Raw genomic sequence first — 25,115 nt, 5'->3', positions numbered from 1 at the left:
AGTCTCATGCTGGTTTTGTTATAAAAGATGATAGGCTAGAAGTGATTTGTGGTAGATATGTCTAATATAAACTAAATGAACCACAGGAAAGGGGCCAAGTAGCCCTGCACAGAGTCACTGGGAGACAGCTGAGTCACACTGCCCTGCTCCAACAGAGAGCCCATAACTTTGCCCAGAAGCTTTAAACCATTTACTTATTCTCATATTTTCTTTTCCCTTTCACTATTACAGGCTTTACCTGACCTGTTTGAGCCTTAGCATACTCTTGCATTAGCACTTTCTTTTGGATATTGAGAAGGTGGGAGACAGGTGAGGTGCACATTTTCCAATAGCATTTCACTAGTGGACTAAATAGATCATGAAAATTTATTTATTCACTGAAAATTCTCAGCTGCAGCAGCAATAGACTGAATATGCAGGCAGGGAGTAAAGTCTGACTCTATAAAACACAAGCCTCCCCAGGATGTGCTGTGGGCCAAAAGCTCAGATAACTCTGTTTCCTTAGCTACATGCTGGTAGCTATTCAGTCGTGAGGGTTTAGCTGAAAATGGGTATAATCAGCATGGGGATGTTTTGCTTATGCTTTTGCCCAAACTGTTTTATAACCTGATGTGTCACCACTGCGCTGCTCAGGCTTTTCCACAGGATGCCTCTTTTTATTCTTTGCTTTTCTAAGCCTCTCTAAGCTTTTCTGGATAGGTCATTACAATGCCATCATTCCATGCTGCCAGCCTTGCCAGCGGGATGTGACTGAGGAGTGTCTGCAGGGAGGGCTCCCAGCAGGGCCCAGCCTCTGCTCCGGGGGCCCAGCAATGGCACCAGAGGCACGGGCAGGGCCTGATGGCAGCAATTCCCCCTGGCCAGGAGGCAGAACTTCTTCCCTGGGCAGTGCCCAGCCCTGAACACATTGGCCAGAGAGGCTGTGGGCTCTCCTGCCTGGGGCTGTGGCAGAGCTGTGTGCACACAATGCTGTGCCCTGTGCTCTGGGATGGCCCTGCTGGAGCTGGGAGGTGGCACCAGCTGCCCACTGAGCTCCCTTCAGCCTCAGCCATCCTGGGATCCTGTGTTTATAACCAATTCTGGTGGTGCCCCGGACACAGCTCCCAGCTGGAAGCATCCTTCCCTGGCTGCAAACTTCTTGCTGCCACTTGTTTTTACACAGCTGCTTATTTCTACTTGCTCTTGCTGGGAACAAAAAAAAACATGTTAAAAGGAGTTGGACTACTGTGAGGAGACTCAGGGGTGTCTTTACCATGCCACAACTCCCTGACAGGAGGGGACAGCCAGGGGGGGTCGGGCTCTGCTGCCAGGGAACAGGGACAGGACAAGGGGAAACGGCCTCAAGCTGTGCCAGGGGAGGCTCAGGTTGGACACCAGGAGGAATTTCTCCATGGCAAGGGAGCTCAGGCCTTGGCAGGGGCTGCCCAGGGAGCTTTGGAGTCCCCATGCCTGGAGGTGTCCAGGGAAGGGCTGGACGTGGCACTCAGTGCTCTGGGCTGGGGACAAGGTGGGGATCAGGCACAGCTTGGACTCCATGGGCTGGGAGGGATTTTCCAGCCTCAGTGGTCCTGGGATTCTGTGGTTCAGTGATCTATGTGTGTCCCTTCCAACTCAAGACATTCTATGATTATATGGAAAAACCCACATTCCCCATGCTGCCAACCCCTGCAGCAGCCACCTACAATCCCCTCATGTTGTGACGTGCCCTGGGGAGGTAAAAAGTTACTTCTTCAGATAAGCATTGTCCCACCCCAAACCCCTTGTGAAGGGCGGCCCAGGAGTTCAGATTGGGTTTGGGGGATTTCTCCCTTGCTGTGTTTCTAGTGGTCCCTGACCCTGAACTCCACCTTCAAAGGTGGAGACCCTCAAGAGTTCTGTCCCTCAAAAACCCCTGCTCAGCCTCTGTTTGGTACTTTCTGTTGTGGATCTGAGCTTTTTCCCGTGCTGAATAAATGGTTTCATGAACAAAGGCCCGTCTCGTTGGTGTTCCATGCTGGTCCCCAGAACCCTGCGCCTTCTCTGGACAAGATCCTGAGGTTGTGGACTGCAACACCCTCACACCATCACTACCTTACTTTGAGTGCAATACAGCTAGTTTTTAGCAAAAAAAAAAAAAACAAACCAGAAACACCTGTGAAAGACCCTTTTTGGCTTTGATTGCCCATGTTGGAGGGCAAAGCAAATTATGAGGGGAGCTGCAGTCCCCAGCAGCATTCCTGGTTTGGGATGAATTTCTGCCATTAAGAAGCAACAGAGAGGAGATTGTACTAACTTTTAAAAAAATCTATCTTTGCCAGAGCTTCTCTAATGACAGAGATACGCACATCATAGCTGAAGCTTTCACAGAGCTCTGAGAAGCAGATAGCTTTAAAGTTTGCTTCCACATCCCCACTTGCCCCATTCCCAGCACAGCCTAGGTACACGGTTTTGACTGGTCTTAAAATTTAGCTAATTTAAATGCTAATTAGACTAATTGATGAATAAAACATGGTAGAGATTGGCTAGGAAGTTTCTGCTGTTGCTTTACATTATCAGATAGATAAATTCTCTAAAACAGGACTCCAAGGGACAGCAGCACATTCTGTTACCAGTTGAACAAGGTGCTATTTTTGGTAATAGGAAACCACAGAGTTGGTAATACATTACACAACTGCAGAGAAGAAAGAGGAGCAATTTTAAATTTTTCAGAACTAGCACATCTTGGACACTGACTACCAAGAAGAAGGTTAGGTTGTCCTGAGCCCATCTGCTTCACAGGGTTTGCTCTGACTTTTATACACAGAGAAAGCCAGTGTACCTTGTCTCTGCCTCTGTTTCCCTACTGCAGTCGATGCAGTTGTTCTGCCTCTACAGAGGAATTAAACCATTCCCCTCGTCTGACTGTGCATTGACTTTTTTGTTTTTACTGAGCTCCGTGAAGTCAGTGATGCTCCATAGCGGCAAAGCAGATGCAGAAATGGGTCAGACAGCTCATGGCTCCCCTCAGGGCTCCCGCCTCCGCCTCCGCCCCGCCTGGCTGCGAGTGTCCCGGGCTGGACAAAGCCGTGAGGGGACGCGTGAAGCCGAGAGGGCCCGGGTGAAGCTGCGATGGGGCGGGTGATGCCGTGAGGAGCCATGAGGAGCTGCGCTGTGCCGAGTGAAGCCGCGAAGGGGCGGCCGAAGCAGTGAGGAGGCGGGCGGAGCCGTGAGGGGACGGGAGGAGCGGGGCTGGGGCGGTCCCTGGGGCGGCTGAAGCCGTGAAGAGGCGGCCCCGCTCCTCCTCTTCCTGCGGCAGCCGCGCAGTTGCAGCCATGGCGCCTCGCCGGGAAGCCGGTCTGCTGCTGCTGCTCCTCGTCCTGCCGCCGGCGAGCGCGGGGCTGAGCGGCTACTTCGGCACCAAGTCCCGCTACGAGGAGGTGAACCCGCACCTGGTGAGCGACCCGCTGTCGCTGGGTCCCGGGGCGGGCGGGTCGCTGCCCGCCTCCTGCACACCGCTGCAGCTCCGCGCCGTGCTCCGGCACGGTACCCGCTACCCCACGGCCGGGCAGATCCGCCGGCTGGGCGAGCTGCACGCCCGGCTGCTCCGCCGGGCCCCGGGAGCCGCCGCCTGCCCCGCCGCCGCCGCTCTGGCCGACTGGCCCATGTGGTACGAGGAGAGCCTGGACGGGCGGCTGGCGCCGCAGGGCCGGCGCGACATGGAGCAGCTGGCCCGGCGCATGGCCGCCCGCTTCCCCGCGCTCTTCGCCGCCCGCCGCCGCCTGGCGCTGGCCAGCAGCTCCAAGCACCGCTGCCTGCAGAGCGGGGCGGCCTTCCGCCGCGGCCTCGGGCCCACCCTCGACTTCGGCGGCGACGGTGAGTGCCCGACACCCTGCCCTGGGGAGGGCCCTTGGCTTTTACTGAAGGACTGAGGGATTCCCAGCGCTGCCAAGGGGATGGGAGACTCCCGTGCCCTCCTGAGGGCGCGCCAGGTGCTCTCTGGGGGCCTGCTCCCTGAGGAGGTGAGAGAATCTCATGGCCTGATTGAATGACTCCCGTGTCCTCCCTGGGGGACTGGGGCAGCCCCTGGCCTTCCCTGAGGGATTCCCGGCTCTCCCAAAGGGGATGGGGGTGCCTCACACCATCTCTGCTTTCCCTGAGAGCTGGGGGAGCCTCGATCCAGCCCTGAGGGGGCACCATGACCTCTCTGAGGTTCTGGGGGACTCCTGATGCCTTCCTGGGTTGCTGGAAGAATTCCTCCCTGAGGGAGCTCCCCCATGCTCCCAGAGGGGTTGGGGATGTCCCCTGCTCTCCCTGGGGTTGAGGGAAGCCACAAGACCAGTCCCACATACCCCATGCCCAGGTTGAGGGGGACCCTGCGTCCCCTTCGTAGGGATTGTGGTGAGCGGGCTGTCCCTTGGAGGGTGTCACGGTGGCCATGTGCTTGTACCCTTGGGGATGGTGGTGCTCCTCCTGATGCCCACGTTTCTTTCAGAGGTGGAGGTTGAAGTTAACGACTCCCTGATGCGGTTCTTTGATCACTGCGCCAAGTTTGTAGCCCTGGTGGAGGAGAATGACACAGCCATGTGCCAGGTGAATGCCTTCAAAGAGGGGCCTGAGATGAAGAAGGTCCTGGAGAAGGTGGCCAGTGCCTTGTGTTTGCCAGTGGAGGAGCTAAATGCAGGTAAGGAATTCCTGTTACAGGTGGCTTCGGCTCCAACGCTGGCCAAGAACAGACTTCCAAGATGTGTAGTTATGCAGAGGAGGTAATTTAAAGTGGCTGTCGCTTGGAGATGCAGTCTCTAATTAAGTGCATGAGACTGTAAGTCTGTGTTGGTGTTGCAGTAATGAATGATTGTTGGATAGTAGTCAGAAGAAAAAGATGTTTGAAAACATCTTTCCTTCAGATGAAATCAGTTTTACCTGGTTTTGGAGGGATTTGAGTATTTTAGTTTTACTTTCTGGAGCAGGTGTAGCTTTTGTGAAGCCCATTACAACTCAAGCACATAAATGACCTGAGTAAAAGCAGCCCTGTGTGTCTGTGTGGTAACTCACCTGTCCAACGCAGAAGTGCTGGGTTTCCCTGTGCCCTCAAGTGGTGGGAAAAGCGCCCCAAAATAAGTGTTGCTGTTGGGATTGCAACATTAGGGACACACTGGAAACAAAGTTCAGCCTTGTGCTGCTCCTGCTCAGCTGCTGATGTGGAGTGGGAGTTGTCCGAGACCTCACAGCTACTCTGTGTTGACTCCTCTGACCTGTGTGGCTGCACCAGCAGCTGACACCTATTACACATCAGCAGGTGGGCAACATTTCATGTGAAATGCTCTTGTTTTCCCCTTGCAATGATGTAATGTGAGGTTTGCAGTCCAAAATTTTGATTTTGCGCAATAATTCTGCTAAACTGTGTATTTTTGGTGCTTCTTTGTCCTGCCAGTTATTTATTGGATTTCATTGTTTGCATTGTGAAACAGTAATTGCAATTCATTTTAGAGGTAAACTGAGGAGAGGAAGTTGCTACTTGTGTAGCAGTGGTTTATCTCTTGTTTGTTTGTTGGATTTATTGCAGATCTTGTTCAAGTGGCTTTCCTCACCTGCTCATATGAACTAGCCATAAAGAATGTGACCTCCCCATGGTGTTCTCTCTTCAGTGAAGAAGATGCTAAGGTACGTGGGGCTTGGAGCAACCTGCTCTAGTGTAAAGTGGCAGGGAGTTTGAAATGGGGTGGTCTTAAATGGCCTTCCATCCTAAACCATTCTATAATGTGTGTTTTTCACGTGACCGAACCATGTGGTCACATCCACTCCGGGGTACATCAGGTGAGGTCTTCCAGGGCCTCTAAGACTCTTCATTTGGTTTTGGGGACTATCAGCTCTCTTAAAACAAATAAGTGACTCTTGACAAAACCCAGTAGAACCCAGATAAATGAGACAAATGTTTGTTCCTCTTCTTTCAAAACTGTCTGATGTAACTTCTGATGTTCAGTAAGGCTCCCCCAAGGCTCTTAAGGAAATTTGCACCCCTGGGAAAAGAGGAGACCTTTTCATGGGTAGGTGTTTGGCTAAAGGGTGGGCAGTTAGGAATAAGTGATATCCTGACTAAGAGGATCAGGGTCACCGTGGGCTTCTGCTGAGACCTGCTCTGTTCAGTCTAGTTAAAAATAATTCAGCAGAGAGGTGGGAAATGCCTTTGATGCCAGGAGTTGTCAGGAAAGGCACAGAGAATGAGCAGAGTACCGTGTGCTCTTGCATAATTCCGAGGCACAGTTCTGTCTACTGGAGATGTGCACATGTCTCTGGAACGTGAAAACAGACAAGTTGGGCTGAAGGTGTGGGATGGATTCTTTGGGAAGAATCATGAGCCAAAGGCAAAATCAGAAGTGCTAAAAAAGCAGTGGATAGTGGTTGTCTTGTGATGTGAAGCATCTCACCTGACCGTGATTGTTGCCAGACGCTGAATTTGGCTGCTCTTTGGTCTGTTCTGTTGTCTGCTTTTGTGCTGAAGTAGTTTCAGCTGGAGCCTTGATGTTTGGGTTTGTTGTTATTGCTGCAGGCTCTGAGCTTTCTGTTTTCCCTTGGTGCAGTAATAAAAACCTGTGAGCTCTAACTTTAGGTGCTGGAATACCTGAACGACCTGAAGCAATACTGGAAAAGAGGATATGGCTATGACATCAACAGTCGTTCCAGCTGCATTTTATTCCAAGATATCTTCCAGCACTTGGACAAAGCTGTGGAAGAGAGCAAAAGGTAAATCGAGAAGCTTCAGTGCTTTGGGGTGAGCTTTCTGTGGTCAGTCCTGTGCTGGATTTCATGTGAGAGGAAGTTCAGTACTTCCAAACATGGCAACATTAGGGGAGTTGGAGCTCAGGGAATTTTAACAGCAAGAATACAATTTTTACTGGAGCAGTTTTGCTTTCATTGATGCTTTTGTGCTCAGCTAAAGTATTTCCATCTTTTAACTTGCTGCTCCACACAGGCCTTCAGGGGACAGCCAACTGCTGTCTGACAGTGGTGTTCTCTTCTTGCAGTTTGAGAGGAGACATTGAGTTAAAATTATGGGCTTTTTTTTGTTAAAAATAATTTGTTGCTTAAATGTTAATTTACAACCTGTGTGCATGCTCTTATGTAAACTGAACAATTACAAATTCATGGTTAGTAATCAGTCACATGGATTAATACCTTAGCAGATTGGTATGGAAATTTTATAAAAGTGAAGGTATCAAGGATAGGATTATATAATGGAAGGAGAGTGATCAGTTTTGTTCCCTTTTAGTGCAATTTCCTCTTTGAGAGCCTTTCAATCCTTACATTTCACGCACTAGGTGCAGCTGTGTGTCTCAACTGTATATAAAACATCCCTGTAAACTTAATAATAACAACAGATTTTTAAAAACCCAGAAGCTGTAGTTGGAACAAAGAGGTACAGATGAAGATTTCAGCTTTATTTGGAGCTGGATCACCAGCTGCTAAATTGGGAGGTGGGAAGAGCAGGTGTCTGAGGCAGAGCTCCCGAGCACCGTGGTAATTTTGTGTGTTCCAGCACTGGCTATGGAAGGCTCAGTTGCAACACCTGGGGCTCTGGTGTTGTTTTACCCTCACAGAGGGAAGCAGGTAGTGAGTGGGAAGGATCAGGACCCTAAATCTTGCAAAATTCCAAGCCGGGTGAGCAGCCTTCAGGATGAGCCTCATCTTTAAGAGGAACGGGAGAGCCGTAGGAGGTAGCCGAGCGCCACAGGAATGTTACTCCCTTCCACAACAGAAGGTGGCAGTCGTAAAGCACTGGAGACCTGGGAATAAGCTGGGTTGGGTAACCCTGGAGAGGATGTGGGAATCTACCAGAGGCCAGCTTGTCTCTCTTGGAATCTAGGGAGCAGAGATGCAGCTAATCCTATTTCATCTACACAGAGAGATTTATCTCTTTTTTCATCTATGGAGAGACACCCTGTGGCAGTGTGAGAGTACAATGAAAATGAGAAAACATACAAATAAAAAGATATGCCAGTCTCTTCTTTCTTTTTATGGTGATGATCAACTTCAAGACAACAGATATTTTTGCAGCATTATCAGAAAATGAACTTTGGTGATTATGAAATGTCTTTCAGTGGAATGTTGTTTCAATTTAATGGTGTTTAACATTGATTTATAACTGGCTGCTTGCTCTAAAAATTTAAGAACAAGAAATTACTCTAAAAATTAAAGGAAAATAAATTTACTTCTAGGGCATTATTTTTGCCCCAAAGTTTTTTTTTTTCTTTTTGGAAAGCTTAGACTGGGCTTTCCAGAAGTAAAAAGGAAAGCGTTTCTGTTTTGGGAAGAAGCTGAAAGATCTGGATTATCTGTTCTGCTCCAGACTTGGCAGTGGAGAGCAGTGTTGGCAAAGCTGTATTTTTGTAGCATACTTTATGCATTTATGTTCAGTAGCTTTGTTCTGTTTTCATTCCCAGTTATAGTGAAATTAAAAAGAGAACCTGCTTCTTCTGTGACGTGATTGTGGCCCTTGCAATCTGCTCACCAAACTTAGTTGCCTTATCAAAGCTTGCTTTTATTTCCTGGTGGAATACCCTTCCTGCTTATTAGTCTATGATTAAGACTATGGTAAATGTGGTAATAAATACCTATTCCTAATTAGTTCCACTTTCAGTTTGCAGTGCAGAAGTTTCAGAAATTCAGTTTTTAGGCTTTTCCACCATGTGAATTCGAGTATAACTCTGATGTTTAAACTAGCAATAGTCTCTTCTGTGCAGGTCTTGCTGTACATCAAGACAGTGTTAAAAGCTGTGAAAGGGGTAGGGTGGGGGCCAGGGCTCTCTTTCTTCCATACAAATTTTCATAGTTACAAAAATATAATTAAATTTATCAGAAGAGATGTTTATAAAATGAAGCCATTTCTGCTTAGGAAATAGACTGGTTAAAAATCTCACTCGTTACGTATCAAACCCATGTGATTTGCTGTACTGAAATGGCATAGCTGGGCAGTTGTCTTACACCTTCACAATTATAAAGAATTGTGTTTTTCCCAAGTCCACCTGCTAGGGATAGAAAATAGCCAGAGAGCTCCTGAAGAGTTACTTTTCACTGCTGGTGTTCCCAGCAGTTTAATGAACAGTGTTTTGCCCACAGGAACTCTGTGTGTTGATGAGAAATTCAGGTATTTTGGTACTTTATACAATATGAAGCTGCTCATCTGATTTTAAAAATCTTTGCAGCTGCACACTTGGGCAGAGGTAGATTTGCAAATCAGTTGTGGCACACTTTAAAGCATATCAGCTATTCACTAAAGCTGTTTTAAACTGCCTGGTTGCTTTTTTTTTCCTTCTAGCTTCAAATATTTAGTATTTCTTGCTGGTGAAAGAATATGAAGTACCTGTTATTGCTTGTACTGTCCAAATGGGTTACCATAAGGCACTGGAAACTGTGAGGATGCTTTGTGCAGCCCTCTCAGTATTTATAGTGTGTATTGATAAATACCAGCCTAGCTGCACATATGCATTGCAAAATATTTGGTGGTGGTTTCCTCTGAGAGAGTAAATGGGCCCAAGGTATTAAAATAAAATAAAAAATACTTACTTGAATTTGACTTTGTTTCAAGATCGATTGAGGTTGATCTTTGTGAGTTACATCACAAAGATGTACGGTAAACAAAACCATTTGGCAATTTATTGGTAGCTTTTATTGTTGCATGTAATTTGCCTTTCTCTCTGCAGGTCACTTCCCTGCACAATAGGTAACATTACAGGAGTCATTTACTGCTGTGCCTTAATTGCTCCTTCCAAACCTATGACTCAGTACAAAGGAATAGAATGGATGATCTGAAACCACTTCACAGTTCAAAACTCTACAAAGGGAACTGAGCAAAAAGCTTCTGTGTGTACAGTAGCAATGAAATAATTAGATTGAAAATCCTCTTTTGCTCAGGTTCAAAACGTTCTGTCAGGTTTTTTTTTATGAAAAATCCCTTCACTGCTGCTGGGATGACTTTCATTAATAAACAGTTGATGTTTCAGTCAGCAGCTCTCTATCAGAGTGTGTGGTTGGCTTTGATTGCTCCATCTTTCAAAGGTGGAACTTCTGACATGAGTAAAGGGAGATTTTGGGGAAAGCCAGGGTTGTTAAATTTACCACAGATCCTTGTGGCACATTCAGCAGGATCCCTGTGTCTGCATTTCTGAAGTGTGTGCTGACATGGCTCAGAGAGCTGCGCAGCCCAGGGTCTCTCCCCTGGGAATGTGGCTGTTCATATGTCTGCACAGAACTGGAGATTTAAAGTTTCTTGGGCCTTTCAGTGATGTCCTCAATCTCACATTAATCAATTAATATATGCTTGCTTAGGATTGATCTGGAAAAGTATCTGAGCAGCTTTGGTAGTCATACCCTTTTATGTAAGAACAAAAAACCCAAATAAAACAGCACCAGACAAGTACCAGACAAATGAGCTGGTCTGACCAGTGTCCACCTTGGGCAGCAAGGGTTTGGCAAGTGCCATCAGCCATTTGGTTTTGGCTCATGATGGATCAACACTGAGCATCGTGCTGCTGCAGCTTTCTGAGGTCTGAAGCAAGGGGAGAGGTGGTATCAGCCAGGAGAGAGGCTTTGAAAGTGCAGCAGCTCTGCAGTGAAACATAAGGAGGCCTAGCCTAATTAGCTCTGAGTGATTTAAGTGTTGCAGGACTAGATAAGAGCCTTTTAATCAGTGTTTTTAATGAGTTTTGTGGTCCAGTCAGCTCTTCAAGTTTGCTTTTGTCATGAGTGAGCTTGTTCCTTGTTGCAATAGAAGAAAAATTTTCTCTTGTCAGTATTAGTTGGTGGCATTTTGTTGTGTTGGTGCTGATTCTGGGAATTATTGTCTGTCTTCTATTTATGGTGGAAATTTTGACATATGAGGACTTACTACTATTTAACTTTCTTTATTCTTCTTCACACTGGTGAAAACTCTCTGAGCTTTAACACTGTTAAATATTTGTGCTGCCCTCTGAGTGCCACCACTGCCTTCCCTCATCTCTGCTGCTTCCTGCTATGTTTAGGGTTTGTCCAACTTTTTTTTTTCCTCTGAAATAAATCACAGGGGGAAGTGAGAAGGATGAAGGATTCCATAGTTGAAAGCAGGTTTTGGAGTCCTTTGGCCTGGCTTTTTTATTAGGGAGAAAAGGGACAGAATGTGGTATAAGCTTGCTTGTTAAACAGGTGTTAAAACTTCCCTCCAAGAACTGCACAGAAGGTATTTTTTGAAGGTTGTCCAGTTGAGCTTTGCTGCAGGAAATGTTTCATCTTATCCCACTATTTCCTGGGGTTTGAGTTATTTCTAACTGAAAGTCCAATCAGTGCTTAGGAAGTAAACTTTGGTTAAAAGAAAGTTCACTTTTTCCATATGGAAAATGAACTATCAGTAATCCTGGGAAGAGTAGGAATGATCTACTCTTGAGGATGGGTGAGCTGATGCAGAAGATTCAGAGTTAAACCCAAATCTGCTGAGGTCCAGGAGAACTAGAATTTGCCTGGATGAAAAATCCCATGTCTGTGCTTCTCTACAAAGCTTTTTTCCCACCATGGTGAGACTCAGCTTTTGGGCTTGTGCTGCTGCATTGTTCAGCACTTTGTCCATTTTCATCTGTGGTCAGATTTACTTAAAAGGTGAAAAAAGACAAACCATGAAACCCCAATGTGGGCAGTTCAGGAAATGGCACATCTCTCCAATGAAACCTGTTTGTGCTCTGCCTACTGAGAGCCCTGCTGCTCATTTGGAAGTGCCCCATGAAATGAATATGAAATCAATCACTTTCAAACCAGCTCCTAATATTTTATGGCAGAGTTTTATGCACAGTCCCTTCATCTCCCTTCAAAGGTGGGAATGAGATTTCCTCAGTGGGCTTTCTCAAGCCATGTACTAGTAAATAAAAGGGAGGGGAAAAGTGGATTGAAATGCCATTAATAATTGCTGGAATATGATGTTGAGAACTTTGGTGGTTCCATCAAGATGCTGAGTCATTGATAGATTGTGAGGCAAATTGAGCATGGAAACATCAAGCCTGCCATTTAATATTTTATCAGCCTGTGCTACTGTTTATCAGTGTTTTGTTGCTTGCTCTGCTTTTATCAGAAATGCAGTGGCAGCTGTAACCTTTGCCTATGTGTATTATCTGAAGAGGTAATCTGTCATCATTTTCCCCACAATTAAAAATACTGCTCTTTAACCTTGATGGCCATTTTGATTGCCATTGCTGATGATGGGAAACTACATCTGATCTGGAGCCTTGACCCTGGAGCCTGAACAGGGAGTGCTGGAGCAGTCTGGGAAATCACCAGTACTGGTGAAATACCAGGCATGCTGTGTTAAAGAGGCTGTGGAAAACGGTGTGGTATCAGGAAACACTTTTAATCCTCATTAAACTAATCCAGTGGGATAGCTCTGAGTGGGAGAGGTTTGTTTTGCCTCCCAAGGCTGTTTGGCCTGTTGGCATGAGGATTTCATGAAGCTAAGGCAGGTGAAGGAAAAGCTCAAGCTGCACTGAGAATGAGCACCTTGTTTAGTCCTTCTTTTCCTACTTCTTCCTTTGTTCTTAAAAACTTGTCTGTGCTGTAATTTGTTTCCTGCTTTGCAAACATAAGCCTTGCTGGTTTATTTATGATTTATTTTTTCCTCTCTTTTTTTTGTGATTTACTTCCATTTCAACATTCCTGCTTGGCATTGGCTGAAAGGTAAAGCCAAACTTTGCTTAAAGCCAGCATTGATAGCCAGAATGTTTTATTATTTTTTTTTTTTTTTTTTTTTTGTCTTGGCATTTCTGAAGCCTTTTTTGAGTGGTGGGATGTGAAATCCATTCCCTGTGGAGCTACTAATGCCTATGTAAGGTTGTTCTGGAGATTCTAGCAGCATATTTGCATCCCCAGCCTCCCTCTTAGTTAACAAAACAAAGACCACCATGTGGCTGAGATGACATGAAAGTACAAATAATTAAACAAGGGTAAAATTAAAAGAGCAGCTCCAGGAGATAATCAGAATTCCAGACCAGTCTTGTTGAAATAATACTCCAGACTAGTACTGCTGAGCACCTTGATGAATCTGATACACCTGAGAAGTGTTAGGATGGCTCTTTAAAAGGAAAACATTCCTCTTGGAGCTCTTGGGGGGATCAGCAAATATAAAATAAGGTGATCAAGTAGCCACAGTCATGATTTCCAAACATCTTTCTGAACAGGTTTCCTTACCTAAAGGTAGGGTTAAGGGGAAAAGTCTTTGCACAGGGAAAAAATTGATAAAATTACATAAAATGGAGGGTAGAGACAGCTAATTGATTTTTCTTAGTAAAGATAGAGCTGAAAAGATCTGACCTGCTCCGAATGTTGTAAATTACCTACGAAAAAGAGGTGACAAGTTCAGTGGTATTGCAAATGTAGCAGTTTTATTCAAGATAAATGAGATGAAGTGCTTCTGCTAGGAAGATTATGAAAGGACTTGGTGAGACTGACTGGGCTGGAAAACTGCAGACCTGTCAAGTAATCCATGTCGGGGAAAATGATCTTCTTATCACCTGTTGGTTGGATTATTGCTCAGGGGTTGAGTTGTTGTAGCTGTTCAGGATACTTCAAACTTCAGGCAAATGGGGCTTGGAGCAGCCTGGTCTATGGAATGTGTGAGATGATCTTTAGGGTCCCTTCCAATCCAAACCATTCTATGATTCCATGCTGGATATCAAGAATTAAGCAGAGTGCTCATGGGTGTAGCATCAATTTCTGTGTAACTTATGGTTCCTGCGTATCTGCATATTCTGATTTAAAGGGATATACCTCATGTGGAAAATTGTGGAAGGACTAAGGTAGGATATCTCAACTTGGAAAGAACACTATTGCAAAGCTCTGAGTAGAACAGATCAAATGGGACATGGTATCTACAAACAGAAAAAATTAAGAGCAATGTGTGAAGCTGTGCAACTCCTTGCTACAGGACGTTGTATGTGCCAGAAATGCATGTGGACTGAGGGAAAGATTTGGCAAAGGAGTGATTCATTATTTAGAAGCCACCTTTGGCCCTGGAGACTTCTGAGCTGGAAATTGGAGGAGATCAAAGGAATGGCCTTCTGGTTTCCTCCCACAGACATCTGTGTCTTGCTGCTGTGACAGGAGGGATGTGAATGTGTCCTTAAACCTAAAAATACTTCCCTGCAGGTGTGTGTGGATGGGAAGGATACATGTGAACTGGTCAAGTGGACAAGAGAGGGAAGAGAAAGGGATTCAAGAACCCAAAAGCTTTGCAATTTTAAAATGAGTGACGGGATCATAAATAGCAAGGGGCGAAGGTGGGCAGGATCACTGATTTTGGAGGAGCTGGAAGAGTGTGGTAGATGTAAAGATCTTGGTGCGAAGGCATAGGTGGGAAAAAATACAGTGTCCTTCACAGAGAATTTCTATGTGGATTGAAGGCTGCTTCTTTTGAACAGAGAACAGAGGCAGGGTCTGGATATATTTTTTAAGGGATGTTTTGTCTAAAGGGAGAGTCTGAGGAGTGGAGTCAGAAGGGCTCAGGCTCACCAGAGCATGGTACAAGGTGTGTGTCAGACTGCACAAACACCATGGCTGCACTGAGCTGGCAGGCTCTATCCTGGCCCAGCACTGAATTCCTGCTGAGCTGATCAAAGTTCCAATCCACAGGCAAGTCTCTCCATTGCTCTGGGTTGGAGCGGAGGAAACGCCTCCTTTTCTGACCAATCAAGATGTCTCCTGAAAGCTAAACTTGTATTTACCTGGGCTAGATCAAGTGACCATGGGCCACTTGGAAATGATTCCCAAAAGCCATCATCCTTCTCTGGAGCAAGGGTCAGGTTTTCCTCTTGGCTGGTGCTTCCTGGCACAGCAAGCCAGCTCTTATCTCTCCTTTGGCTGAGCGCTGTGTAACCTTTTGTTACATAAACTGTCCCCTGTCATGGTACCAGTCTGGCTTGATTTGCTGACCTGTTCCTGAGGGAACATCATCTCCTTCTGGACTGCTTGGTGTCCTCAGGAATTGGTAATAGCAGTATTGCTGCTGGTCATTTGGACTGCTAAACTGGGGAGGAACAGCTGTTCTCCTGGATCACTGGATCACTGTCTTCAGACTAAATCTGGTAAATGCTGCTGATGATTTGAAGGAGACTCTCTCACATCCAGTGAAGGGCTTGACTGTGTGAGCTCTGTTCCCTTCCCTGGACACACTCAAGCCCCTCCAGGGCTCTCAGGGCCCAGAACTGGACCCAGCCCTCGAGGTCCCTCAGCAGGGCCAGCCCATGCTGGCACAGCCCAGGGGCCATTGGCCTTGTGCCCCCCTGGGCTCCTGTCCAGCCGCTGGCACAGGAGCTTTCCCCAGGGCCTTTCCTGACGGGCCCTTTCCAGCCCCTCTGCCCCAGCCTGGAGCTGCAGGGCTTGGGGTGACCCCAGGGTAGGACCCGGCACTTGGCCTTGCTGAAACTCTCACTGCATTGGCCTCAGATCAATAACTGGAGAAAGTTTAGGAAGCTGCATTTAAAATGTCTGTAACAGGCTGGAATTCCCAAACAGGTTTTTCTCAGGAGTACCACAGGCTCAAGGCATCCTTCAGCCGTGGTTGCTGGTAGCTGTGTGATGTGTTGTTTTGTTTTAAAGCACAGCCGCTTGCTCATCCCTTATGCTTCTTTTCTTTTGTAGCTCCAAACCCATTTCTTCACCTTTGATTGTCCAAGTTGGGCATGCAGAGACCCTCCAGCCCCTGCTTGCCCTGATGGGTTACTTCAAAGATGATGAGCCTCTCTTGGCCAGCAACTACGCCCGGCAAGCGCATCGGAAATTCCGCAGCGGCCGCATTGTGCCTTACGCAGCCAACCTGGTGTTTGTGCTCTACCACTGCGACCACGTGAACGCCTCCCAGGAGGAGTACCAGGTGCAGCTGCTGCTCAATGAGAAACTGCTGTCCTTCCAGTACTCCAACGAGACCATCTCCACCTACACAGACCTCAAGGACTACTACAAGGACATCCTGGAAAACTGCCACTTCAAAGAGGAGTGCGAATTGCCCACGGTCAACGTCACTGCTGTCGATGAGCTGTGAGGGAAGGAAACAGAGTGGGCCTTCATCAAATCGGTCTGGCTTCAATTCCACAGGTGTTGGGAACAAGCACTTCAGATGATTTGCTGCTGCTGTGTTGACTTTCTAACCTTGCAGATTTGGGGGGTTGTCTCAGCTCAGTGCACTGGTTCTCTGTTGCATAAGCAGGACTGCATAAACAACTGCTATCACAGGGAAGTTGTAACAAATGCGTGATGCAAGACACAAATACCTGTCTGTTTATGTGGGAAAATAAGCTGATTTCATTGGTTACTGCTGTTATGAATGGGCCATAGATGGATTTAAGAGCTGGGGCAGCTTCTGTTTTATTGGATCTGAGCGTGGTTGCACTGATTCAGTGTTGCTTTGTGCTCCCTGTGTTTCTAGCTGCTGTTTTCCTGTGCCATGCATGAAGTATTTCAAACCTTTTTTTGATCCTTTTCCCAAGCTTCTAGAAGGGAGAGGGTACGTAATTCTTCTCCACAGCTGCACAACTTCTGCCTGGACAGCACCATTTCTATTTTGGGCATTTTAAAGCAGGAGGAGTTCCTGCATGCATCACCTGCTTGAAAAGGGGCAAGGAATTAAAGGTCTTAAGGTCATCATCGACCCATCCTGCATAGCAAGTTAGTCTCCAGGGTAAGTAAATTATCTTTAAAAAGAAGTAGGAGAAAAAAGTGAAAGTGAGGCAGTGGAAAGTAGCCACTCTTCCTTTAAGGTCCTCTGGGACATGCAGCAGTTATTCTCTAAATACTATGGAGTGTCCTTTCACTAACACCATCCATTTCTGGTGTTATTTGGGCTGGGACATTCAGGTTAGGCTGTGCCATAGCTTTGAATCTCTTGGTCCTGGCCAGGTGCTGACAGTTTTCCTACCAGCTCTGGCTGGAAAGCACCTCTGATATCTCCTGCCTGAAACAGAATTGTTGCTAACTCTAAATCCAAGTTTTTGAGCTGTATAAAGATTGGGCTGAAACTTGACTTCTGTTGGCTTTAAGGTGCCAAACAAGCTGCCATTTATGTAGGCCTTACATTTTTGATGTGCCACCTTGCTTTTGAAATGCAGCTGGTTTTAAAGAGGTGAATGGCACTGGTGATATTTTAAAGCAACTGCACTTTAAGTATGTTCCCTTATGCCTGAAAGCTGGGGAGTATTTTAGAGTTCAGCAGTGTGACAGTAAAAGGAAAACTGAAGATAACTGATGAGAAATGTCTGAATTAAGTCAGATAAAAATTTGTTCATCACCTGCAAGGGAATGGCTGTTTGACCAAGTTGCCCAAAAGTAAATGAGGGCGTGGATTTATGGTGCTGGTAGCTCTTGAAGTGTGAACTCCCACCATCTTATGAGCATTCAGAGCTCACCCTGAAAAGTGGGGTTTATTTTGCTGTGTTTCCTGGGCAGGAGGTGAAGACTGGGAATAAGTGATTACCACAGTATAACTTGCAGCAATTGAGGGTATAAATGTCTACTGCGCACCTGATAAGTTCTTTCTGTAGGTTCACCCCCAGAACTGGGAACTTAACTGCTGCAAAAACAGAAAAAAGCCAAATTCCAAGTAGAGAAGTTACACATAGTGTATGTTTTTTTAATTTTTTTTTCTCTTGAGGACTCAGCCTTTTGTCACTTTTTTTCTTCTTAATCTACATTGTATGAAAATCACTTTGTATTTACATACCTGTAAGCTAAGGAGCAATTGAACACCTGGTTTTTGCTCTCTGAGTTAAGGGCATTTCCCTACCTGTGTTTGTAGGGCCCTGTTTGATTAGTGCACCACTTGCTGAAGAGACCAAGAGATCACTGAAGATACTGATTCAAATATTTCAGCACTTGCCTATGTTAAACCAGCAGCTCTTTCTGAAGCTGGGGAAATGGTTAGGGAGGAGTTCAGTGCTGCAACAACCAGAGGAATATAGGTCAGGATAATTGTCAGCCCCTGCATATGACTACTGCTCAATCACCTTTGCATGTCTCCTTTTTCACATGATCCTACCTTGAGACTAAGTCAACTGATGGAAATGGTTGTGACAGATTGCAGTTAGGAACTTCATTGCAACATTTTAGTCAGGCTACAAATGAGCCTTTGTTTAAAGGCAGTTAAGTTTGGAAAGAGCAGATACGAGAGTGAGAAAATCCACCTTTGAACAAATATTTTTTTCTATGAGTCAGTGATGATTCATGAACAGAAGGGATGAAAGCCTGACTATGTGAGATGAATGGAGGATTCTGTTGTCAGTTCAGCAAGGCTGATTTTAAGACATCACATTTGTTAAAAGATACATCCTTCTTCCTTATGGAAAGAAGACTACATTGCACTTGACTGCTTTTTTGATTGTGTGCCAGATGAGGTGCAGGAACCAAAAAACTCCTATTGTGGAGTGCCCTTTTTGCATCAACAGGTTGATTGTATGTTTAAATTCTGCGGGTGATGCCTCAGAAGCTGTTCCCAGTTTCACCTTGGAGCCTTGGTCCCTGATACCACCAGTGTAACAGATCTCTCTTCAGTGGCTGTCAGCAATTATCTGGAGAGGAAAATGTGCTGCTGGGGCTCTGATCTGTGTTTAGAGGATGCTCTGACTCACTCCTTTGGCAGAATTAGAGGCTCGGTGTGGAAACTGCACCATTGTGGCACTGTAGAAGTGTTGGGACATGTAAATACTCCAGGCACTTACTCTGGTTCTTAGCACTGGGGAGGTGACTTCACTCTGATCCTTTTGTCTAATAAACAAAGACATTTGTTTAGATACTTAAAAGAGAACTAAAATGGATCAAAATACTTATCCAAAGATGGGCACTAGCTCAGTGTGTAGTGTTTGCTCAGGCTGCCACATCCCCTGGCAGTGCACATTCCCACATCCTGCAAAAGTCCTGCAAGAAAAATAATGCTTTCTCCTCCTTCCTGTGGCTCTGGAGGCCTCATCTCAGACATCTGTCAAGGACTCTTTGCAACCTTTCTGAAACTGGAAGCTTTCACTGATGGGAAATACCAACAGTGTTCTTATATGCTGGCCTTCAATATGTGTGAAGTACAGTTTAATTTGTTAAATGGTTAATCATTCTGGCAAGCGATTTTTTTTCTGTCTAATAAGAGCTGCTGTTTTTCTGGTGAGTGTGGAGCTGTCAAATACGGATTTGTAGTGATCTGGTACTAACTGGATGAATTTGGAGAATTTTTTGATTTTTAGTGCTGTGAAATAAAACTGCACACTTTTCTTCATCTGTTTTCTGAGAAGCAATAATGATGTGATCTTTGGAATCATGGTTGTGTTTTCCTTCAAAATACAGTTGGGAGGTTGCTGTTACATGTGTTGGTGTCCCTGATTATTTTAAGTCATCAGATTTCTCAGTGGCTAATAAAAAATGCCTTAATTAGGTTTTTACACTTACATTTTGAGGGGACTAAAGATTTATCTTGTTTCCAGGAACCCTGGTATGAAAAGCAGCAACAATTTCCTGACAAGGTTTTTGCAGACACAAAAAGGGGTGTGGTGGCTGGGATGGCATCATCTTCGATTAAGGGCTGTTTCTGTATTTTCTGTGTAGATGAATTAGCCTGTAAAACAGCTGGAAATGGAAAACAATAGAGGATGTTTTGTTCAAAACAGGGAAAAGCCCTCTAAACTGTGCAGTCACAGGCAAAGGAGTGAAATGCCTCTTAAATTAAGGCACCACATAGAACTTCAGGGAAGGAGTATGATCACCACCATCCATCTCCTCCACTCCCTGTTTTTTGGTTCTGTAACACATTAAAGAGTTGTTTGTTATCTAAGTGCTTGTTACCAGGTGCTGCTGATGCAGGAATAATGGCTTATCTTTAAAGTGTTAAATTCTTGCTTTCCTGGGCTTTAAATTATAGATTTTCTCCTGACCTGACTGGCCTGGGGTGAAGGTCAGGACTGAGGAGGTTCAGGCTAAACAGCATGTGGTGTTCATGGTGGTGGACTCATTTATTTAATTTAACAATTCCTTGGGGTTTAAAGGGACCATTGTTTTTCTGACGTTCTGTTGAAAGGTTAGAGCCTCTAACCTTTTACTGTCTTCTAGACACCTCTTACTGTCTTCAGTTAAAAAAAACAAATCCCTCATCTTCAGGAAAGGAATTATTGTGGAAGGAGTAGTATGAGGGAGTGAGGTGAATTTTATATTATTTCTTTAGGGGTCATGAAAGCTCTGCAGATTTGTCCACATTAGTGGCCTGTAGCTCTCAAATGCTTCCCTGGCTGTGAAAACAGATCCTGAACCTCTTACAGAAACAGTGTGCCCAGGTGATCCTGGGAACCACTCCAGAAAGAGGATCCAGGTGGGATGAGGCTCAAGGTCCTTTGGCCTGGTGCCTTCTGGCTTTTGGTGGGACAGAGCAAACATTCCCCATCCACTCCTGATTGTGGCTACAGGGTTTTTTTACCTGAGGACAGTGGATTTGTGTTTAGCTTGATGTATTTCTCTTAAAGAATTCCTCTTCTTTATGGCTCTCCTGGTGCTTCCCTAACCCAAAGGCTTTCTGCCCCTGTGCTCAGGTGAGACCTCACCTGCAGAGCTGCCCCAGCCCTGGGGCCCAGCACAGGAGGGACCTGGAGCTGCTGGAGAGAGTCCAGGGGAGGCACCAGGATGAGCAGAGGGATGGAGCAGCTCTGCTGGGAGGAAAGGCTGGGACAGCTGGGATTGTTCAGCCTGGAGGGGAGAAGCTGTGGACTGATCCATCCAGTTGTGGCCTTCCAGGACCTGAAGGAGCTACAGGAAACGTGGAGAGAGATTTTGAAAAAGGACCTGGAGTGCCAGGACAAGGGGGAATGGCATTCCAGTGCCAGAGGGCAGGGATAGATGGGATATTGGGAAGGAATTTTTCCCTGGGAGGGTGGGGAGGCCCTGGCACAGGGCCCTGGAAGTGTCCAAGGCCAGGTTTGAACAGGGCTTGGAGCAGCCTGGGACAGTGTAAGGTGTCCCTGCCCATGGCAGGGGTGGGGTTGGATGGGCTTTAAGGTCCTTCCCAACACAAACCTTTCTGTGATTCCATGACTTGCGTTGCAGTAGGATGTGGTGGATGCTGGAGCTCAGCTGGAGCTTTGGGAAGGTCCAGCTCCTCTCATTTGAGTCTCCTGCTAGACTGGAATTTCAGCCACGTTTCCAGGAGCTGTGATTGAAAACTGAGAGCTTCCAACATTCTCAGTTAGCAGAGTTGGTTACCATATGCAAATGGTGAGGCTTGGCATGTGTTCTGGAGCAGTTCTTGTGATACAGATCTTGTTTCAGTGTTGTTTTCCTCAGCACCAGCAATTCATCACATTCCTTGGAGCACTTTTATTGGGAGAGGAGTTAAACACTTGACCTCTTTGCATCCCACTTACGCTACTTGTGACTTTGATTTTCTTTTCCCCACATGGGAGGGGCTCATCTTGCTTCTTTATTCTTTGTGCTAAAGTTATTCTGTTCTTCTCATTGCTACTTTGATTTTTGGCTTCGTTTTGCCCTGTGCCTATAAATATATTTCCTGGGCCACACTTGCACACATTGCTCAAGGTGAGGCTGTGCTGTTGACTTGAAAAGGAGTGAAATGATAATTCTTGTGAACTTTTCTAGGTTTTTATTTCACACTTCCCCCACATAAAATTGCATCCCAAAGATGTCCTCTGTGTATGATGTATTGCTCCTTCTTGCTATTAATGCTATTTGCTGCTCTCTGAGGATTTTGGTTGCCTAAAAATACTTCTGAAAACTGGAACAACTTTCTAATATTTATAAACGCTCAATATCCTGTATTTTTTAATGATGGTAGTTAGAAATTAATAATTGATTGTTTTGTTAGAATAAATATACAAGGGGTGAGGTAGAGGGAATATTTTTAGACAATCAGATATTTCTGTCCAAAGCACAGGGAGGTGGCTCTTGATCCTCTGTGATTCCCCCTTTGTGCTGGATCAGCCAGGACAGAATTGGCTTTCTAGGCTGCCAGGTCATGTCCAGCCTCTCATTCACCTATCAGTTTTTTAAATTAAAACCCCTAAGCTCCAGTTCCTGCTTTATGTGCCAGAAGAGAGATTTGAAGTCCTTAGGTGTTTGATTTTCAGCCTGTAATGTTATACTCACCCTTGGTCTCCCTATTCTGTGTCCTGACAGAGTCATTGACCTGCCTGGTCCCTCTGGAGATGCCACTGGCATCTCATTTCAGTCTTTGCTTTGCCAGGTCTGATAAGTTGGTTCCTCTCCATCATCTCCTCCTCACCTGACTGACTTCATGTGAGTGCTGGCTTGTTTCACTTCAGTTCTTTTGAACTTTAATGGCCACCATTGTACTTGGTTTGCCAGATGCAGTCTAACAAACAGCTCACTGCTGGCAGGTGGGGATATGTCCCCACCTTTTTTTCTTGGGAGGGTTAATCATTAGGCCAGTGAGGTTTTTATATTTATTTGGTTGGTCAAGGGCTGTTTTCTGTGGCCCTGTGGAGGTTTTGTGCTCTGGCTCCCATCTTCTCCTACAGAAGTTTCTCACCAGATGCCACAGGTCATTTCTTGCACATAGATTTGTGTAGAATAAATTTTGTTTTTGCAATATAAAGAGTGTTGCTACCTGTATCCTGAATTTCTCCATTTGCCTGCATGCCTGCTGCTTTTATTATCCAGGACCTGCTTCCCCAGGGCCTCGTGCTCCCAGCCCTCTCAAGCATGAGGTATATGCAAAGTCCTGCTGGGTCTTGGCATTGCAGAAAAGCCTTTGGGGTTCAGATTTCATCTCCCATAACCCAGAATTATCAGGCTGTTTGTCAGCCCTCGTGGGCCTTGGTGTGGCAAAGAACAGCACATCTTTCCTCTGCAGGAAATGCAGGCTCTGTCCCAAACCCACCAGCGAGGATGTTTGGTGTCCCCTGGTATCCCCAGGGTTGATTATCCCTGGGGATAATCAGGAGGTTTCCCCTTTGCCTTCCTTCTCCTGGGTTTGAGGTCAGGTGAGATGGATCCTCCAGTGTTCCATGGAGCAGATCTCCTCTGTCTCCATCTGCATCCTTTCCAGGCAGAACTGGGAGCAAATGCCACCCCCAGCATGCCATGGCCTGACTGTCCTGTGCTCCATGTCCCTGCTCAGGCAGGTAAGAGGTGGTGACTCAAAGGGGTTCTTGATAGGTTCAGGTTCTTTTTTTCTCTTTTCCCTCGGGAGGTGCTGCATCTTGATCAACCCAGCTTTGGGCACAGGGCTGGAGTTGGGTGTCAAAGCCAAATCTGGGGGCGTGCTTGGAGCTTCCAGCTGGATGAGGCAAGACAGGAGCAGAGGCTCATGTGACCTACTTCTTCAGCTCTCACACACAGCCTGCAGAGCAGAGACCTGAGCTGGAGGAGACAGCTCTGCTGGTAAATGAGGAGCTGTTACCAAGCTGTGCAGCAACAGAGAGCTCTCAGGAGTTTTGAACTCCATCGTGGTTATTGGGCCACTTTGCCCAGAGCAGCTGTGGCTGCCCCTGGATCCCTGGAAGTGTCCAAGTCCAGGTTGGACAGGGCTTGGAGCAGCCTGGGACAGTGGAAGGTGTCCTTGCCCACGGCAGAGAGTGGCACTGGATGAGCTTTAAGGTCCTTTCTAACCTAGGCTGTTGTATGAAAATCAGTGTTTGAATAAAGCACCCAACACCTGTCACAAACAGTAAATGACACCCTGATTTTTTTGAAGCTTATCATTGCTACCTAAGAAGGGCATTTGTATGAGAGTGGTAAAAAGGCTTCTCTGGATTATTCTAAAAATAGCAAAATTGAGATTGAGTTTATAAAACCAGAAGAAGTTTCCCTTCACATGGTTTCCTGTGAGAGCAGTTGCTTTTCTTGGTTGGTGGCAGCACACATCTGTCATGGTTGACAGCTTGTCTGGAAATCTGTGTGACAGACCCCACTAGGAAATGGCACAGGGGGAAAAGTGCTACAATCCAGTAGTGTATTGCAGATCCTAAATCTGCTTCTGCACAGGAATGAAAACAGGTGGGGACTGTGGGGTTTTCCCTGTGCTGGCTGGAAAGGTGCTTGGTGTTCCTGTTCACAAGTGTCTGGAGATGGAGGGAGTGACAGGTGGGAGCTGCTGTCACAGCTGGCTGCTCTGTAAAAGGCTTAGGATGAAATTAGACTTCAAAATGTGATAGGAGCTGACTTCTCTACCTGCCTGTGCTTGTCCAGCTCTAACACTGCCCGGCCCTAGAGAGGCTGGATTTTAAATTGGCCCTTCCTTAGCTGATTCTGCTTCAATCACAACTGTCCTGGTGGCAGTTTTAGCCAGCCTGGTATCTTTACAGATATCTTTGGCCTTTTTTTCTGCCAGCTTGCTTTTAGAAGAAAATATACATGTCTTCTAATCTGACTTCCTGAGTTCCCAGATTACTGTAGGGAAAGTGTGTCCGAAAAAAATTCAGGAGCTGAGATATTTATTCTGGTATTGTAAAAGGAATAAGGTAGGGATATAGGTCAAAGTCTGTGATAGGGATAAGAAATTGCATAGGGCAAAGGCAACAGACCTGTAGCAGATAATTACACTTAATAAATAAATAAATATCTTTACTGCAATATGACACACCACAAAAGGATAAGGATCCTTTTGTGCTTCCAAGGAAAGATAGTTGTTAAGTCAATATTCCCTTCCTTGTGTTGTCCAGGCCCTTGTAGGGATATGTATTATATGTTATATATTTTATATCTTGCAGCTGTGGTGTGCAATCAGAAGGAGAGCATGAGGTCTCTCGGTAAATGGGAGCTGGGAGTGCTCTGGGCTCTGTGGGACTGGCAGGGAAACCTCAAAGGCACTGCAAGTTTATAGACAGGCAAAGGGGAAAAGAAATATGAATACAAAAAAAATAAGAAAAAAGTGGTGAGTGAGAAAAGTCAAGGACCCCTGTCAGAACTTAGTTTACAGATCTGGTGGGTAGAAGCTGATGGCAGCAATTCCCCCTGGCCAGGAGGCAGAACTTCTTCCCTGGGCAGTGCCCAGCCCTGAACAGATTGGCCAGAGAGGCTGTGGGCTCTCCTGCCTGGGGCTGTGGCAGAGCTGTGTGCACACAATGCTGTGCCCTGTGCTCTGGGATGGCCCTGTTGGAGCTGGGAGGTGGCACCAGCTGCCCACTGAGCTCCCTTCAGCCTCAGCCATCCTGGGA

At 46.1% G+C, this 25,115-nt stretch overlaps 1 protein-coding gene across 1 annotated transcript; it reads left to right on the top strand.

Moving 5' to 3' along the window:
• Positions 1 to 3,254: 3,254 nt before the first annotated feature.
• Positions 3,255 to 19,385, top strand: MINPP1 (multiple inositol-polyphosphate phosphatase 1). The gene is made up of 5 exons (XM_058840764.1): positions 3,255 to 3,831; positions 4,451 to 4,639; positions 5,522 to 5,619; positions 6,566 to 6,699; positions 15,604 to 19,385. The coding sequence occupies exons 1-5, from the start codon at positions 3,291 to 3,293 to the stop codon at positions 16,001 to 16,003; spliced, it is 1,362 nt and encodes a 453-aa protein (XP_058696747.1). The 5' UTR covers positions 3,255 to 3,290; the 3' UTR covers positions 16,004 to 19,385.
• The last annotated feature ends 5,730 nt before the right edge of the window (positions 19,386 to 25,115 follow it).

The sequence above is a fragment of the Poecile atricapillus genome, chromosome 6 (assembly GCF_030490865.1).
Source record: "Poecile atricapillus isolate bPoeAtr1 chromosome 6, bPoeAtr1.hap1, whole genome shotgun sequence".
Lineage (NCBI taxonomy): Eukaryota > Metazoa > Chordata > Aves > Passeriformes > Paridae > Poecile > Poecile atricapillus.
The sequence above is the reverse complement of the archived record's forward strand: the minus strand, read 5'-3'. Positions and strand labels throughout refer to the sequence as shown.